Source organism: Mesoplodon densirostris, chromosome 20 (genome assembly GCF_025265405.1).
Source record: "Mesoplodon densirostris isolate mMesDen1 chromosome 20, mMesDen1 primary haplotype, whole genome shotgun sequence".
Taxonomy (NCBI): domain Eukaryota; kingdom Metazoa; phylum Chordata; class Mammalia; order Artiodactyla; family Ziphiidae; genus Mesoplodon; species Mesoplodon densirostris.
The window spans coordinates 34771637-34789743 of NC_082680.1; the positions used below are offsets into that span (position 1 = coordinate 34771637).

The following is an 18107-nucleotide window of genomic DNA, read 5'->3' on the forward strand; positions in this document are numbered from 1 at the left end:
TGCTTAATATTCACACATTTATGAATTTTTCCAGCTATCCTCCTATTACTGTTTTCTAGTTTCATGTGATGTGTTTGGAAAATGTACTTTCAGTCATTTTAAATTTTTTGAGATAAATTTTGTGACCCGACATATGATCTACTCTATCCTGGACAATGTTTTGTGTGTACTTGAGAATAATGTGTATTTTGATGCTGTTGGATAGAATGTTTTATATATGTCTATTAGGTCAATTTTTTCTGTTTCTTTAGTGATTTTCTTTTTGACAATCTATCCATTGTTGAAAGTAGGATACTGAAATCCCCTACCATTTATTGTATGGTGCCTATTTCTCCCTTCCAGATCCATAAACTCTGGAAGAGGTGACTGCTTCCTCAAATGCATAGACACCTGTGCAAGACTACATGGGTCACATAAAATCAGAGAAGCAGGACACCACCAAAGGAACAAAGTATACTTCCAATAACTGAAAATGAATAGAGATACATGAATTTCTCAATAAAATTCCAAAATAATTTGTGTGAAGATGTTCAAAGAATTACAAAAGAATGCAAATAAATACTTTAATGAAATCACTAAAATAATACAAGGACAAAATGAGAAGTTGAACTGAATTTTTAAAGAAAAAACCAAAATTTTGAAATTATGTGGTTGACCTATTAGCTTTATAAATTTAGATGTCCAAATTTCTCCCCAGGTTTGGGATGTTCTCAACCATTATTCATTTAAATAAACTTTTTGCCCCTTTCTCTCTCCCTTTTTTCTCTGGGACCCCACTGATGTGTGGATTGTTCCTTTTAATGGTGTACAATGTCCCATTGGCTTTCCTCATTCTTTTTGTATTTAGTATTTGTTTAATATATTTACATGTTATAAAGTTGGGCACATATATATTTACTACTGTTATATCTTCTTGATGAATTGAACCCTTAATCAATATAGAATAGCCTTCTTTGACTTGTTATCATTTTTACCTTAAAGTGTATTTTGTCTGATATAAGTATAACTATCCCTACTCTCGTTTCCCCCCCCCCCACTAGTGTGGATTATCTTTTTTCCATACCTTTCCACCTCTTTATGTTAAGTGTCCTAGAACTTGAAGTGAGTCTCTTGTAGGCAGCATATATTTGGGTTTTGTTTTTATCATCTGTCCTGTCACTCTATCTTTTGGTTGGAAAATTTAATCCATTACATTTAAGTAATGATTGATAAGTAAGTATTTATGCCATTTTGTTCATTGTTTTCTGGTTGTTTTTAGTTCCTTTCTTCCTCTCTTGCCATATTCCTTTGTGAATTGATGATTTTCCATAGTGGAATACTTTATTTCCCTTCTTTTTATCTTGTGTGTGTCTTCTATATGTTTTTATTTTGTGGTTACCTTGAGGTTTACTTGATCATTTTAAAGATGTATCGGTCTGTTTTAAGCTGATAATAACTTGACTTGATTACATATAAGAACCCTATCCCTTCCCCCTACACACAAACTTTATGTTTATGATGTCACAATTTACATCTTTGTATATTGTGTATCCACTAACCTATTATTGTAGCTATAGCTATTTTAAATACTTTTGTCCTTTAACATTTATACTAGAATTAGTGGTTAACACACCACCATATTACAGTATTAAAGGATTTTGAATCTAACTGTATACTTACCCATATCCGTGTGTTGAATATTTTCATGTTTTCATGTTACTAACCATCATCCTTCATTTTCAGCTTGAAGAATTCAACAGTCCATGTAAGGCATGTATAGTGGTGATGAACTCCCTCAGCTTTGTGTTTTGGGGAGTGTTTATCTCTCCTTCATTTCTGAAGGACAACGTTGCTGGTTAAATTATTCTTGTTGACATTATTTTTTCCTTCAACATTTTGAATATATCATCCCATTCACTCCTGGCTTGCAAGATTTCTGCTGAGAAATCCATTGATTGCCTTACAGTGTCACTTTTTATGAGAGATATTTTTATCCTTGCTCCTTTTAAAATTCTTTCTTTTTAAAATTTTGACAGTTTTATTATAATGCATCTTGGAGAAATCTGTCTTTGGATTGAAATTATGTGGTGACCTATTAGCTTTATAAACTTGGATGTCCAAATTTCTCCCCAGGATTGGCACTTTCTCAACCGTTGTTCATTTAATTAAACTTTTCCCTCCTTTCTCTCTCTCTTTTCTTTCTGGGTCTCCACTGAAGTGTGGGTTGTTCCTTTTAATGACATGCTATAAGTCCCATAGGCTTTCCTCATTCTTTTTGTTATTTTTGCTCCTCTGAATGGATAATTTCAAATGATTTATCTTTGAGCTCACTGAACCTTCTGTTGGTCCAGTCTGTTTTTGAAGCTCTCTATTGAATTGTCCAGTTCAGTTTTGCATTCTTCATCTCCAAGATTTTGTTTTGTTCTTTATGTTTTTAAAAAAATTCAGTTCAACTTCTCATTTTGCTTTTGTATTATTTTACTGATTTTATTAAATTGCTTATTTGCATTCTTCTGTAATTCTTTGAACATCTTTACACAAATTGTTTTGGAATTTTATTGAGAAATTCATGTATCTCTATTCGTGTTCAGTGACTGGAAGTTTACTGTGTTCTTTTGCTGGTGTCCTGTTTCTCTGATTTTATGTGACCCATGTAGCCTTGCATAGGTGTCTGTGCATTTGAAGAAGCAGTCACCTCTTCCAGAGTTTATGGACTAACATTGGTAAGGAAAGGCCATCATCTGCTGGTGGGGGGATGCTAAAATATGTTGTGATCCCAGGTCTAGTAATGCAGGGTGTCAAGTGCAAGGGCATGTGGCAACTCCTCTGGGGGCGTCTTGATGTCTTGTTGGTTCAGGCTTCTAAGGCCCAGAGTGTCAATGACTGCATTGTCCTTGCTGTGTGATACAGGGAGTCTGTAGTTGCTGCCAGGACTGTTGGAGTCTTTAGTGTGGTACCCAGTAGGTACAGACTAAGGCAGGCCAAATCATGGCCAGAGCCAGTGGTGTGCCCATACTCAGCTACAAGTGTCTGTGTTGTGGCAGGGACTGGTTACAGACACACATGTAGTGGTGGGGGCCAGAGCCAGCAGCAAGGGCCAGGGACAACTGTGGGTACACTGGCAGCTGCTAGTGCCCTGGCTGTTGGCAGGTATTCTGTAGTTTCAGGGTCTCTCAATAGGTGAACATATGGCAGTGGAGTTCAGTGAAGGGAGTCAGCCTGGCAGCATGCAGGTGCATAGTTGGTGGTGCTATGTGCAGGTTAGCCCCCTGGTGCAGACCCTAACCCTATTCCTAACCCTAACCCTAACCTTAATGCATAACATTAATTGACATAAATGACTGTGATATCTAGTAGCTGTTTAAACTTGGGTATGTTAATCTGTCTTTATGAGTCTCAGGACTCTCATCTATAAAGTGGAGATAGTAAATCATTTTGCAGTGTTGTAGGAGAATTAGTGATAGTGTACATAGCCCATTGTTAGAGACCCAGATGGTTGTTTTTCTGGCTATGCCAACCCAAGGCAGAGAAGAGGGATGGGCATAAGTGAATGAGATGACAGGCTTCTTCAGAGACTTGTCTGGCTGAAAATCTGTCAAAGATTACATTCATGAAAGATTAAGGAGAAAGCAGAATACCTGTATCTCAGAAGGAAAGAACTGTTAAGGACAAAGAGTATCAAAAGATGCAATGCCTAGCACATCTTGATTCTAACTGGTTTAATTGATCCTTTGTTCCGATCAACTTGAATTTGAAATGTGTATGTTGATTTTTGATGGAGGCAGAGTGAATAGTTTCCCAGTGGGTGAGTGACAGTTACAGGAATATCAGCAACCGGGGATTTGGACAACTCCCCCTGATTTCGCTTGGTTGTGGAAAAGCAGTAGTGACATATGCCGAGTATAAATGGCTTCTGAGCCTGAGGCTTCAGGTGGAGGACGTTGATGTCAGCAGACTGAAGGAGGTCAGAACTAAAGTCAGTAAGAGAGAAAATAACAACAGCCAAGCAGCCACATCTATTCATCTCTAAAATCCTGCCTAGCTGAGAAAAAAAGTAAGAATGTGAATTTTAAAAAGCAGATATTTGTTACTATGTCTTAAATACTGTTGCAAACGAAATGCTAATGGTTAACTTCACTTGGAAATAAAACTTGAGTAGTAGAATATGACAGAACTGGCAGGTGAAATAACTTTTTTTATTTTTATCTTTTGGCAACCATTTGGACTTCACGGTACCCTTTTATTCTTATAAAGTGTTGGATTACCGGCTTTCTTTGCAGCAACTGAAATTAATCTCCAACCAGAATGACTGATTCCAGAGGCTGGGAGTTGTCTCATGTACTAAACCACAAGGAAGAATGAACACACAATTAGAGTTTTATTTATGCATCTAACTGCCAAAACTATGTATTTACTGATTCCATCTTAGATATGCTTTTTCCTAAAGGATCTCCTAGTTTAGTGGTGTAGATAAAACAAGTGGTTGAGAAACCCCTACCTGCCGGCTGCTGGGTTCGGGGAGGAAGGTCCAGTAAGGACACCAGAACAATAGTCATGGGTCTGACCTCTTGGTTACCCTGTGGCAGAGGTTACCCTGGTATCTCCCAAGCCTCTGGTGCTGAGACCCACTGAGGGGCAGGGTGAGGCTGATGCCTGCTTGCTGGTATTTGTGTGGCCTCTTGAGTTGTTTTGCAGCTAAAGCCTCCAGGATGGATCCCGTCCTGGCCTTAGCAGCAACAACCAAAGTAGCCATGCTGGCAGCTTTGTCTCCTGTCACCTTCCTCAGCATGTTGGAACCAACCAAATGATGTTGCGGACAAGATCCTGCCAAGAGGCAACTTTTCCCAATTCCTCAGTGAGGGCTACTTGGTTTTCAGTGCCGCCTCTCTCTCTCCTTGTCATGGAAGAAAGAAAAAAATAAGAAGGAAAACCAAAAAACCAAAACCTGTTCCAGGTGTATACAACAGTCTTCTGCTTCTTACTTCTAGGAGCTGAGAAAGCAAGGGGCTCCTGAGTTTTGGTCATTTCAGTTATCCTTTTGGGGAAACTACTTGCCATCTTGCCAGGGTGAGGTAGGACTTAGTCAGGCAGCCCAGCTCCTTGTTCAGAAGCAGAGAACCACTTAATGCAACTACGGCCAAAATTTCAGGATCCTGCTTAATGTGTGTAGCAGTGGGGAAAAGTAGACCCCAGCAGTATAAGAAACTGTGTGTGAGCTCCTTTCCAACAACAAAACATGTGTTTATACCTCATTCCATCAGTAAACAAACAACTTTTGAGCACCACTATTTGTCAAGCATTTTGGTAGACACAAGCTGAAGCTATTCATGCATTTATTCAACAAGTATTTACTTAACACCTACTTGATAATTGAATATGGCAGAGTCTGTGATGACCATAAATCTAGTTTAAGCTTCCATCAGGAGGGAAACTTCTTTCACACTTACAGTCTCCCCAGATCTCTCCTCACAGTTCTCCAGTCATATGTGGACCTGTGTGTATTTACTGAACCTCCTGGAAAAGAGGCTTTGCTCATCGTGCAACATGATTCTGACCTCACAAGTTCCTCATACATATTTTTGTGTAAAAAAATATCTTTAGGCATTTTATCCTCTTCCCAAAATTTTGTGCTTAAAGCAGCTGTTCAGCATCTTTCTTTTCGTGTAATTTGGCTATACATGTGGTGCTAGTCATAGAAGATGACTAACATCTGGGAAAATAATAAAATAATCTAAAAGAGTTAGACCATTTGTCAAGGAAGAAGAGACAAAAAAAGCATACGCCTTTATTACTGCTCCACGTAGTGCTGATTTACTTTAAAGCACTTGTCAGGATAGGCTAGAATGTGCTGCCATAACAAATAGCCCTAAATCTCAGTGACTTAATAGAGTGAAAGTTTAATGCTAATGATGAAACTATAACTATCACAATTATTCTGAAAAACAGCCAGAAAAAAATCCCCACAATTATCGACAGAGAAAGCTGCTGGCTATTGTTAGAGATTACCAAAACATCAAATGGACTCACTGTTTCTTAAAGCCCTGGAAGATAAAATAGTTCTTTCTAGGATCCTGTTTAGCAGTTCACCTTTCTACTATTAGAATGACAGCTTAGATGTATGGGGATATATGTATATGTATAACTGATTCACTTTATTATAAAGCAGGAACTAACACACCATTGTAAAGCAGTTATACTCCAATAAAGATGTTAAAAAAAGAATGACAGCTTTTCTTCTGCTCCATAGGTTCTCTGTGTGTTTGCTTCTTTCTTATTTACATTTATGTCTAGTGTTTACAAATCATGAAAAAATGGTTAAACATTTGTCCCAAGCTTGAATACTAATCCCAGCTTGACTGCTCTGATAATTCAGGGAGATTTGGGGGGTCCTGCCTCCATACCCAGCCTGTCTTTATCCCTCCGCCCTACACTACCATCTGTTTTGGCTAAGTCACTAGTCCAGTCGTGTGGGCATCTGATGGCTTACTGCTGACAGTGTCCTAACTCATGTGTATACCAGATGTTCTTGTTTCTTGCCACAGGATTTCTCCATGGATGCCAACAGAAGCCCACTCTCATGTAACTCCATTGGGGGAACTCTCAACCAATGGGAGATGGGAACAAGTGGACAAATGCTCCTACTACTTTTTCTTTGGTGGAAAATGCTGGAAGACGTTCGTATATGCACTTTTGTAAGTCCTAGTGGCACTGAGCTCATGTTGCCCACAGCAACAAACTTAATGAACCTCTTACTGACTTTCCATGCATGTCCTCACTTTCCCTGTTCCCTCTCCTGTTTATTGGTATCACCTCCCAAATAAACAAGTCTCGGAGTCTTAAACTGCTACATCTAACCCCAATGTTCCCGAGTATTCTTCTTTTCTTACCTCACATTCTTTCATTCCAGTCCCTCCTTCTAAGTTGCCCTCACTGTTATGGTCACAAGTTGAAGATAGCTTTGTTTTCAGGGTACCCAAACTAACGACACCACATTTTCAGAAACATTGCCCCATCATATTAATGAATACCTGCATATTTAGTTGCATAAACTCATACTCATCCTTTAAGTCATCACACGGCACTTGAGTCTAGGGTGTCTTGCTGTTTCTTGGGAGGGCTGTGGACAAAGCTGCCCTCACCTTGGAGGAAAATCCTTAGATAAAGGTTTATTAGCTCCCATGGGGCTGTAATCTCCTTATAAGAAAATAAGGTTTTTGTCAATTTTAGCCAATATGAAACTTATGGCAGAGACATGTGGTGAATCCAAAAGCCTAGAGAAAAAGGTCAAGAATCATGAAATAACTCCCAGGAAATAGGACTGAGCCCTAATCAAGGAACTGGCCACATGGGCCCCTTGGATTTCACACCTATTATGGACTGGGATCTGCTTTGTGTTCCTTGTTTACCCTGTTCTCAATGGAACTGTCCACAGTGATCATTTTTCACTTGTTTCACTGTTTTGTGTGGGGTATGTGGGGAAAGGTAGTTTGTCACAATGATTTACAAGTGCTCTGATCAAGAAGAATGATACTCAAAGAGATATACTCACAAAACTGCACCTGAGGAGGCTTATCACCTGCACCTGATGACAAGATCCTGGATTTCAAGTTTGAACCTAATGCCAAAATGGGAGGGGACTTCAATGTAAATTTTTGCAACCAGAGGGTTGACTGTGTCAGATTATATTTTCCAAAGATGGCTATAAGAATATCTTCCATACCTTTCCATTTCTGCATCAAGAAGTGAAGTCTAGTTCTTGGCCCTTGAATCCAGAGGACTTGTGAGTTACTTATAACCAACAGAATATGGCAAAAATGATACTATGTGACTTTGATGCTAGGTCATAACAGGTGATTTAAACAGCTCAATGGGTTTGGGGTTTTATTTGGGGGTAATGAAAATATTGTGAAATTAGGTGGAGGTGGTGGTTGCACAACATTGTGACTGTACACAAATTTCACTTCACCTGAAAACAATAATTTTTTAAAAGGTGCTTTAGTTTCCAACATATAAGCTAGAATCCTCAACATAGCATTCTGAGTCACGGTTTAGAACTATGACTGCCCTGAGGCCACCATGCTGTGAGGAAGCCCAAACCACTTGGAGAGGCCACATGTTTGTCCTCCTTTTGCAGGCCCAGCTCAACAACACAATGCCAGTGAATACGCTTCTAGATGATTCTAGCACATAGCCATCAAATAACCGTGAGCCACTGGAGTTCTCTCAGCTAAGACTGGACGTTGGACAGCAGAAAAGAACCATTCCTCTGTGACCTTCTTAAAGCACAGACCCAGAGGCCTTGTGAGCAATATAAAATGGTTGTTTTAAACTAGTGAGCTTCAGGGCAATTTGTTAAGCAGCAGTAGTAACAGGGTCAATAATAATTAAACCATAGAGACCACTCATTTAATTTTCTGGAGAGAAGTTAACATTGCACAGAAAGGCACACCTGTATAGTCTGGAAGCTAAATTTTATATCTCTCATTCTCTTTCAACATATTTTGGCCTTTCCCTGACTCCTCTTCCCCCGTGTCATAGTTGTATTTAAGGAAACACAACTGCATTGTGTTTCAGGATACTCGTTATACAATATGACTTTGACTCATTTGTACAAACTGCATCTTTTTCCTTGAGCCATATATTTTTTTAAATTGGGGAGCAGCTACAGCAGTATTTATTTAATTATTTATTTAATTAATAATTTTAACATCACTTTTTAAAACATCATTATTGAAGTATAATTGCTTTACAATGGTGTGTTAGTTTCTGCCTTATAACAAAGTGAATCAGCTATACATATACATATATGCTCATATCTCTTCCCTCTTGCACCTCCCTCCCTCCCACCCGCCCTATCCCACCCCTCTAGGTGGTCAAAAAGCACTGAGCTGATCTCCCTGTGCAATGCGGCTGCTTCCCACTAGCTTTCAGTTTTACTTTTGGTAGTGTATATATGTCCCTGCCACTCTCTCACTTCGTCCCAGCTTACCCGTCTCCCTCCCTGTGTCCTGAAGTCCATTCTCTGCTAGGTCTGCATCTTTATTCCCATCCTGCCCCTAGGTTCTTCAGGATCTTTTTTTTTTTTGGATTCCATATATATGTGTTAACATATGGTATTTCTTTTTCTCTTCCTGACTAACTTCACTCTGTATGACAGACTCTGGGTCCATGCACCTCACTACAAATAACTCAATTTCGTTTATTTTTATGGCTGAGTAATATTCCATTGTATATATGTGCCACATGTTCTTTATCCATTCGTCTGTCGATGGACACTTAGGGTGCTTCCATGTTCTGGTTATTGTAAATAGAGCTGCAATGAACATTGTGGTACATGACTCTTTTTGAATTATGGTTTTCTCAGGGTATATGCCCAGGAGTGGGATTGCTGGGTCGTATGGTAGATCTATTTTTAGACTTTTAAGGAAACTCCATACTGTTCTCCATAGTGACTGTATCAATTTACATTCCCACCAACAGTGCAAGACGGTTCCCTTTTGTCCACACTCTCTTCAGCATTTGTTGTTTGTAGTTTTTTGGATAATGGCCATTCTGACTGGTGTGAGATGATATCTCATTGTAGTTTTGATTTGCATTTCTCTAATCATTAAGGATGTTGAGCATTCTTTCATGTGTTTGTTGGCAATCTGTAAATTTTCTTTGGAGAAATATCTGTTTAGATCTTCTGCCGAAGTTTGGATTGGGTTTTTTGTTTTTTTGATATTGAGCTGCTTGTAAATTTTGGAGATTAACCCTTTGTCAGTTTCTTCATTCGTAAATATTTTCTCCCATTCTGAGGGTTGTCTTTTGTCTTGTTTATGGTTTCCTTTGCAGTGCAAAAGCCTTTAAGTTTCATTAGGTCCCATTTATTTATTTTTGTTTTTATTTCCATTTCTCTAGGAGGTGGGTCCAAAAGGATCTTGCTGTGATTTATGTCATATAGTGTTCTGCCTATGTTTTCCTCTAAGAGTTGTATAGTGCCTGGCCTTACATTTAGGTCTTTAATCCATTTCGAGTTTATTTTTGTGTATGGTGTTAAGGGGTGTTCTAATTTCATTCTTTTACACATAGCTGTCCAGTATTCCCAGCACCACTTTTTGAAGAGGCTGTCTTTTCTCCGTTGTATATTCTTGCCTCCTTTATCAAAGAGGTGACCATATGTGCGTGGGTTTATCTCCTGGCTTTGTCTCCTGTTCCAGGGATCTATATTTCTGTTTTTGTGCCAGTACCATACCGTCTTGATTACTGTAGTAATATAGTGTGAAGTCAGGGAGACTGATTCATCCAGCTCCGTTTTTCTTTCACAAGATTGTTTTGGCTGTTCAGGGTCTTTCTTTTGTTTTTCCATACAAAGTGTAAAATTTTTTGTTCTAGTTCTATGAAAAATGCCATTGGTAGTTTGATCGGGATTGCATTGAATCTGTAGATTACTTTGGGTATTATAGTCATTTCCACAATGTTGATTCTTCCAATCCAAGAGCATGGTATATCTCTTCATCTATTTGTATCACCTTTAATTTCTTTCATCAGTGCCTTATAGTTTTCTGCATACAGGTCTTTTGTCTCTTTAGGTACTCTTATTCCTAGATATTTTATTCTTTTTGTTGCAATGGTAAATGGAGTGTTTCCTTAGTTTCTCTTTCAGATTTTTCACCATTAGTGTATAGAAATGCAAGAGATTTCTGTGCATTAATTTTGTATCCGCTACTTTACCAAATTCATTGATTAGCTCTAGTAGTTTTCTGGTAGCATCTTTAGGATTCCCTATGTATAGTATCAGGTCATCTGAAAATAGTGACAGATTTACTTCTTCTTTTCTGGCTTGGATTCCTTTTATTTGTTTTTCTTCTCTGATTGCTGTGGCTAAAACTTCCAAAAATGTGTTGAATAAGAGTGGTGAGAGTGGGCAACCTTGTCTTCTTCCTGATCTTAGTGGAAATGGTTTCAGTTTCTCATCATTGAGAATGATGTTGGCTGTGGGTTTTTCATATATGGACTTTATTATGTTGAGGTAGATTCCATCTATGCTTACTTTCTGCAGGGTTTTTATCATAAATTGGTGTTGAATTTTGTCAAAAGATATTTCTGAACCTATTGAGATGATCATATGGTTTTTCTCCTTCAATTTGTTAATATGGTGTATCACATTGATTGATTTATGTATATTGAAGAATCCATGCATTCCTGGGATAAACCCCACTTGATCATGGTGTTTGATCTTTTTTAATGTGCAGCTGGAGTCTGTTTGCTAGTATTTTGTTGAGGATTTTTGCATTTATTTTCATCAGTGATATTGGCCTGTAGTTTTCTTCCTTTGTCACATCTTTGTTTGGTTTTGGTATCAGGGTGATGGTGGCCTCGTAGAATGAATTTGGGAGTGTTCCTCCCTCTGTTATATTTTGGAAGAGTTTGAGAAGGATAGGTGTTAGCTCTTCCCTAAATGTTTGATAGAATTTGCCTGTGAATCCATCTGGACCTGGGCTTTTGTTTACTGGAAGATTTTAAATTGCAGTTTCAATTTCAGTGCTTGTGATTGATCTGCTTATATTTTCTCTTCCTTCCTGGTTCAGTCTCTGAAGTTTATACCTTCCTAAGCATTTTTCCATTTCTTCCAGGTTGTCCATTTTATTGGTATAGAGTTGCTTGTAGTAATCTCTCATGATCCTTTGTATTTCTGCAGTGTCAGTTGTTACTTTTCCTTTTTCATTTCTAATTCTGTTGATTTCAGTCTTCTCCCTTTTTTTCTTGATGGGTTTGGCTAATGGCCTATCAATTTTGTTTATCTTCTCAAAGAAACAACTTTTAGTTTTACTGATCTTTGCTATCGTTTCCTTCATTTCTTTTTCATTTATTTATGATCTGATCTTTATGATTTCGTTCCTTCTGCTCACTTCGGGTTTTATTTTTCTTCTTTCTCTAGTTGCTTTAAGTGTAAGTTTAGGCTGTTTATTTGAGATTTTTCTTGCTCCTGGAGGTGGGATTTTATTGGTATAAACTTCCCTCTTAGAACTGCTTTTGCTGCATCCCATTGATTTTGGCTTGTCGTGTTTTCAGTGCCATTTGTTTCTAGGTATTTTTTGATTTCCTATTTGATTTCTTCACTAATCTCTTGGTTATTTAGTAGCTTATTGTTTAACCTCCATGTGTTTATATTTTTTACAGTTTTTTCTCCTGTAATTGATATCTAGTCTCATAGCATTGTGGTCATAAAAGATGCTTGATACGATTTCAATTTTCTTAAATTTACCAAGGCTTGATTTGTGACCCAAGTTATGATATACCCTGGAGAATGTTCCATGAGCACATCAGAAGAAACTGTATTCCGTTGTTTCTTGATGGAATGCCCTATAAAGACGAATTAAGTCCATCTCATTTAATGTGTCATTTAAAGCTTGTGTTTCCTTATTTAATTTTATTTTCATTGATCTGTCCATTGGTGAAAGTGGGGTGTTAAAATCTCCTACTATTTTTGTGCTACTGTTGATTTCCCCTTTTATGGCTCTTAGCATTTGCCTTATGCATTGAGGTGCTCCTATTTTGGGTGCATAAATATATACAATTGTTATATCTTTTTCTTGGATTGATCCCTTGATCTTTACATACTGTTCTTCTTTGTCTCTTGTAATAGTGTTTATTTTAAAGTCTATTTTGTCTGATATGAGAAGTATTATTCCAGCTTTCTTTTGATTTCCATTTGCATGGATTATCTTTTTCCATCCCCTCACTTTTAGTCTGTATGGGTCCCTAGGTCTGAAGTGGGTGTCTTGTAGACAGCATATATAGGGTCTTGTTTTTCTATCCATTCAGCCAGTCTATGTCTTTTGATTGGAACATTTAATCCTTTTACATTTAAGGTAATTATCAATATGTATGTTCCTATTACATTTTCTTAATTTTTTTCATTTTAGTATTGTAAGTTTTTTCCTTCTTTTCTGTTTCCTGCCTAGAGAATTTCCTTTAGCATTTGTTGTAAAACTGGTTTTGTGGTGCTGAATTCTCTTAGCTTTTGCTTGTCTGTTAAGGTTTTAATTTATCCGTTGAATCTGAATGAGATCCTTGCTGGGTAGAGTAATCTTGGTTGTAGGTTTTTCCCTTTCATCACTTTAAATATGTTCTGCCACTCCCTTCTGGCTTGCAGAGTTTCTGCTGAAAGATCAGCTGTTAACCTTATGGGGATTCCCTTGTATGTCATTTGTTGCTTTTCCCTTGCTGCTTTTAATATTTTTCTTTGTATTTAATTTTTGATTCTTTGATTTGTATGTGTCTTGGCATGTTTCTCCTTGGATTTTTCCTGTATGGGACTCTCTGTGCTACCTGGACTTGATTAACTATTTCCTTTCCCATATTAGGGAAGTTTTCAACTATAATCTCTTCAAATATTTTCTGTCCCTTCTTTTTTCCTCTTCTTCTTCTGGGACCCCTATAATCCGAATGTTGTGGTGTTTAATGTTGTCCCTGACGTCTCAGACTGTCCTCAATTTTTTTTCATTCGTTTTTCTTTATTCTGCTCTGTGGTAGTTATTTCCACTATTTTATCTTCCAAGTCACTTATCCGTTCTTCTGTTTCATTTATCCTGCTATTGATTCCTTCTAGAGGATTTTTCATTTCATTTATTGTGTTGTTCATCATTGTTTGCTCTTTAGTTCTTCTAGGTCCTTGTTAAACGTTTCTTATGTTTTCTGCATGCTATTTCCAAGATTTTGGATCATCTTTACTATCATTACTCTGAATTCTTTTTCACGTAGACTTCCTATTTCCTCTCCATTTATTTGGTCTGGTGGGTTTTTACCTTGCTCTTTCATCTGCTGCATATTTCTCTGTCTTCACATTTTGCTTAACTTATTGTGTATTCCTTTGTGCAGACTGCAGGTTTGTAGGTCCCGTTGTTTTTTTTGTCTGCCCCCCAGTGGGTAAGGTTGGTTCAGTGGGTTGTGTAGGCTTCCCATTGGAGGGGACTGGTTCCTGTGTTTTGGTGGATGAGGCTGGATCTTGTCTGTCTGGTGAGCAGGACTATGTCTGTCGGTGTGTTTTGGGGTGTCTGTGAACTTATGATTTTAGGCCGTCTTCTGCTAATGGGTGTGTTTTTGTTCCTTGCTGGTTGTTTGACATGGGGTGTCCAGTACTGGAGCTTGCTGGTCATTGAGTGGAGCTGTTTCTTAGTGTTGAGATGGAGATCTTTGGGGAACTCTCGGTGATTGATATTACGTATGGCCAGGATGTCTTTGCTGGTCCAATGTCCTGAACTTGGTTCTCCCACCTCAGAGGCTCAGGCCTGATATCCTGCCAGAGCACCAAGTCCCTATCAGCCACACGGCCAGGTACGTGGGGATTTCCTTGCTTTTTGGGAAGTCTGAGATCTTATGTCAGTGTTCATTAGGTGTTCTGTAGGAGTTGTTCCACATATAGATATATTTTTGATATATTTGTGGGGAGGTGACCTCCATATCTGAGTCCTCCGTCATCTTGAAGGTCCTCTATTGAGCCACATTTTGATGTGGAAAGTATCTCTTGCCTACATCTCCTCCCTTGGCATTGTCTTTTCAGAATGTGGGAAAATCCTTTCTGTCCACCAGTACCATACATGACCTAACCGTGCTGCAAGATAGCAGCAGAGCTGAACAAGGCCAACGAGAGTGAAGGAAGATGGTGCTCTAGGTTTGGCACTTATTCATATATGTATTGTTCCCATTTCAAACCTGAGGAATGGGAGCCACAGATTCATCAATTAATTCACCTGGTGTCCAGAGGATTTGAACTCAGAACTGTATACTTTGAAGCTCATACTCTTTCTCTTACACCAAAGTGTAAAAGGAAGTAAAAGAATAGAACTGGGAGACAAGAAAGAGGATTCAAGGAAGACTCTACTGCAGGAAAAAAAAAAGAAACCCCATAATAACCTAACTCTGCCAAAAAAATTTTTTAAGACTGATATTGTATTAGTCAACATGTTTTTTAAATCTTATTTATTTATTTGTTTAATTTTTGCTGTGTTGGGTCTTCGTTACTGCATGCGGGCCTTCTCTAGTTGCAGTGAGCAGGGGTTACTCCTTGCTGTGGTGCGCAGGCCTCTCACTGCAGTGGCCTCTCCCATTGTGGAGCATGGGCTCTAGGCACATGGACTTCAGTAGTTGTAGCATGCAGGGTCAGTAGTTGTGGCTCATGGGATCTAGAGCACAGGCTCAGTAGTTGCGGCACACAGGCTTAGTTGGTCCGTGGTATGTGGGATCCTCCTGGCCCAGGGCTTGAACCCCTGTCCCCTGCATTGGCAGGAAGACTTTTAAACATTGCACCACCAAGGAAGCCCTGGCCAACATGTTTTAACATACTTTTCCAATATGAAGTTTTTAGATAATAAGTATTTTTAAATTTGCATTACTTATAACTTTTTTTTCTTTTGCGGTACATGGGACTCTCACTGTTGTGGCCTCTCCCGTTGTGGAGCACAGGCTCTGGACACGCAGGGTCAGCGGCCATGGCTCATGGGCCCAGCTGCTCCACGGCATGTGGGATCTTCCCAGACCAGGGCATGAACCCATGTCCCCTGCACCGGCAGGTGGACTCTCAACCACTGCACCACCAGGGAAGCCCAGAACTTATTACTTTTAAGCAAAAATACTGAGTTCGAAAATTTCAAAAATTATAAATAGTAGTGTTCCCATATTAAGAAAAATGGTACTTGAAGAACTGTGGTTGCAAAAAGAGCCATGTAAGAAATTATTAGTTGTGTCCCTCGCTTGGTACTTGATCACATGCTAACAAGTATTGGTTTACACATTTTCTTGAGAAATATTAGGTTATTTGGAAGCAATGTCATGTCTCTTTCTTTTTGGTTGAATTATAATCCCATTATACATGTGGTATTTCTGCACAAATATGACATTGGATATACACTGGTAGAATTTAATTAAAAAGTTTCTCTCAAGGTTCTAGTTACTGAATGATAGGTAAACATGTTTTATGAATTCAACATTCAACCAATGTGGAAAGCTTTCTAGCATAAATAACTTTTTCCTCAAGAAAACCATAGGCCATCATTAAAACATCTTTGTTATTATTATTTTTGAAAATTATGGTTATGTTTTTTAAAATATTATCTAATTATATATGCTGACATATTTAAAGGTGAAATGATTTGATGTCTAGCATTTTCTTCAATATGATGCGGGAGCATTGAGAAAATATGATAGATAGGCCTCTAGTTTATAACTGATAAAGTGAGTGATAAACAAATGGAGGTTTATTATTTCATTCTCTCTACTTTTATAGATGTTTAAATTTTTTTATAATAAAAAGTTATAGCACCAGAAGTAATCCTGAGACCATTTTTACTGCTTAATCTATCTATATGGTAAAACATTTATCACCATGTTTGGGGACAAGCTTTTTCTCCAAGGAAATATTAAATATATTTTTTAGATTTTCTTTTATTTCTTCTTCATTCAGTGTGTTAAACTCTATCAAATCTGTATTGTCCTTATAATTGAATCTCCTGTAGGTGAGGGTGAAGCCCACTAAACAGTGAACACCTTCTGGGGTCTGCAAGGAACAAAATGACTTGCTTGTAAAGACAGATGCTGGAGATTCCTGAAGGTATATATTCACAGACTCAAAGTCTTCAATTGTTCGAGGTTCAAGAGTAAAACAGTAGATTTTCCGATATTTATTCTTTTCCAGGAGCTCAGAATTAAGAAATTCTTGGTTTGGGATATACTGCTCTCTTCTGATTTGGTCCAGGTACCAGATTCCTCTCTCTTCTGTCAAGCGGAAGATGCAAGGCACCTGGGGCTGATCCTTTCCAGAAATTAACTCTAGAGGCTGCCACATCTGGTAAGAGCGTCCAAATCCAGCATCAGCTATGTAGCTCCTGCCATCAATGGTCACCTTCAGCAGGAGGTGAATCATGGCATGGCTATATTTGTTTGTTGAAGTGTTGTATACATACCCTCCCAATATCGTGGTCTCAAAACCAATTGTGGTCAGAGCCCAGTACAGAAGATGATTGACTTGTAGACACCACCCACCTCGGTTCCTCCTCACAATTTGATCAAAAATGGCCTCTAAGCCCAATTCCATGGCTTCCCCACAATGGATGTTAAGGTTCTCAAAGGGAATGGCTCGGATCTGGTGCTGAAGAATGTCAGTTAATGTTTCCAAGTCCAATTTGTTCCTACAGTGCTTATAACCAATTCTTTCAAAATATGCTTCAATGTTCATGATTCCTTAAGGCAAGGAAAACAAAACAAAAACAAATATATTACTTTTGTACTTGGATTTCTTTGATTAGCCTAATGATAACAAATATATTTTAAACATGTAAACACAAACAATGGTTATAAATATCTGTAATTATAAGCCTTTTTTGTGTGTGCTTTTAGTGTATTAATGACTTTCATAGGCATAAATTCAGTTAATGGTGCGAGTAACCCTGAAAGAAAAGTATTATCACTTCTTCCATGTTTTGAGCATGAGAAGTTGGAAATCCAGATGAAGTGATGAGTAAAACGATAAACAGCTTACATGTGGGTTTCCTGGTGATGAATAAGGAGAGGTACAAGTTGCTATCAATTAAAATAGAGTTTACAAACAGTTTCTAATACAAACAGGAGAATTATAATATAGTACTTTCATTCATGGTACTTGACCAACTCAATATCCTCTTCAGCTGAACCTTACACAAATTTCCCCACTCAAAGATTCATATTCATTCAAAAACTGATTTATTGATTTATTCAATAAATAGTTTACTGAAAATCTATTATGTGTATGTTACTGACCTAGTGGTTGCTTATCTTAAAGAATCTTACATTTTAGTGGGGTCTGGTATGACACAGTGAATTAAATGAATTTTTAAAAAATACAATTTCTTAGATAGTGATAAGTGTTCTGGGGAAAATAAAGCAAAGAAGGTAGATAAGATGTGCACAGAGAGAGCTTCAGTTTCCAATAAGGTGGGCAGAGGAAGCTTCACTATGACTTAAAGGATATGAGAGAATGAGCCATGTCCACAAATGTGGGAGGATGATTTAGGAAGAAGGACCAGAGGGTTAAAAAAAAAGCCCTAAACTGGAACCTGCCTAGGATCTCCAAAGAACATTCAAGGAAGACAGGATGAAGGGAGCAGAGGTAG

General features: G+C 38.1%; 1 protein-coding gene across 3 annotated transcripts in view; it reads right to left on the minus strand.

The window, feature by feature from the left end:
- Nucleotides 1-8854: 8854 nt before the first annotated feature.
- Nucleotides 8855-18107, minus strand: part of LOC132481131 (arylamine N-acetyltransferase 1) — a 38424-nt gene continuing 29171 nt past the window's right edge. For all 3 annotated transcript variants that reach the window (XM_060085754.1, XM_060085755.1, XM_060085756.1), the window contains exon 3: nucleotides 8855-17199. In XM_060085754.1, the coding sequence (XP_059941737.1) occupies nucleotides 16322-17194 (873 nt within the window). In that variant the 5' untranslated portion in view covers nucleotides 17195-17199 and the 3' untranslated portion in view covers nucleotides 8855-16321. The remainder of the gene's footprint in view (nucleotides 17200-18107) is intronic.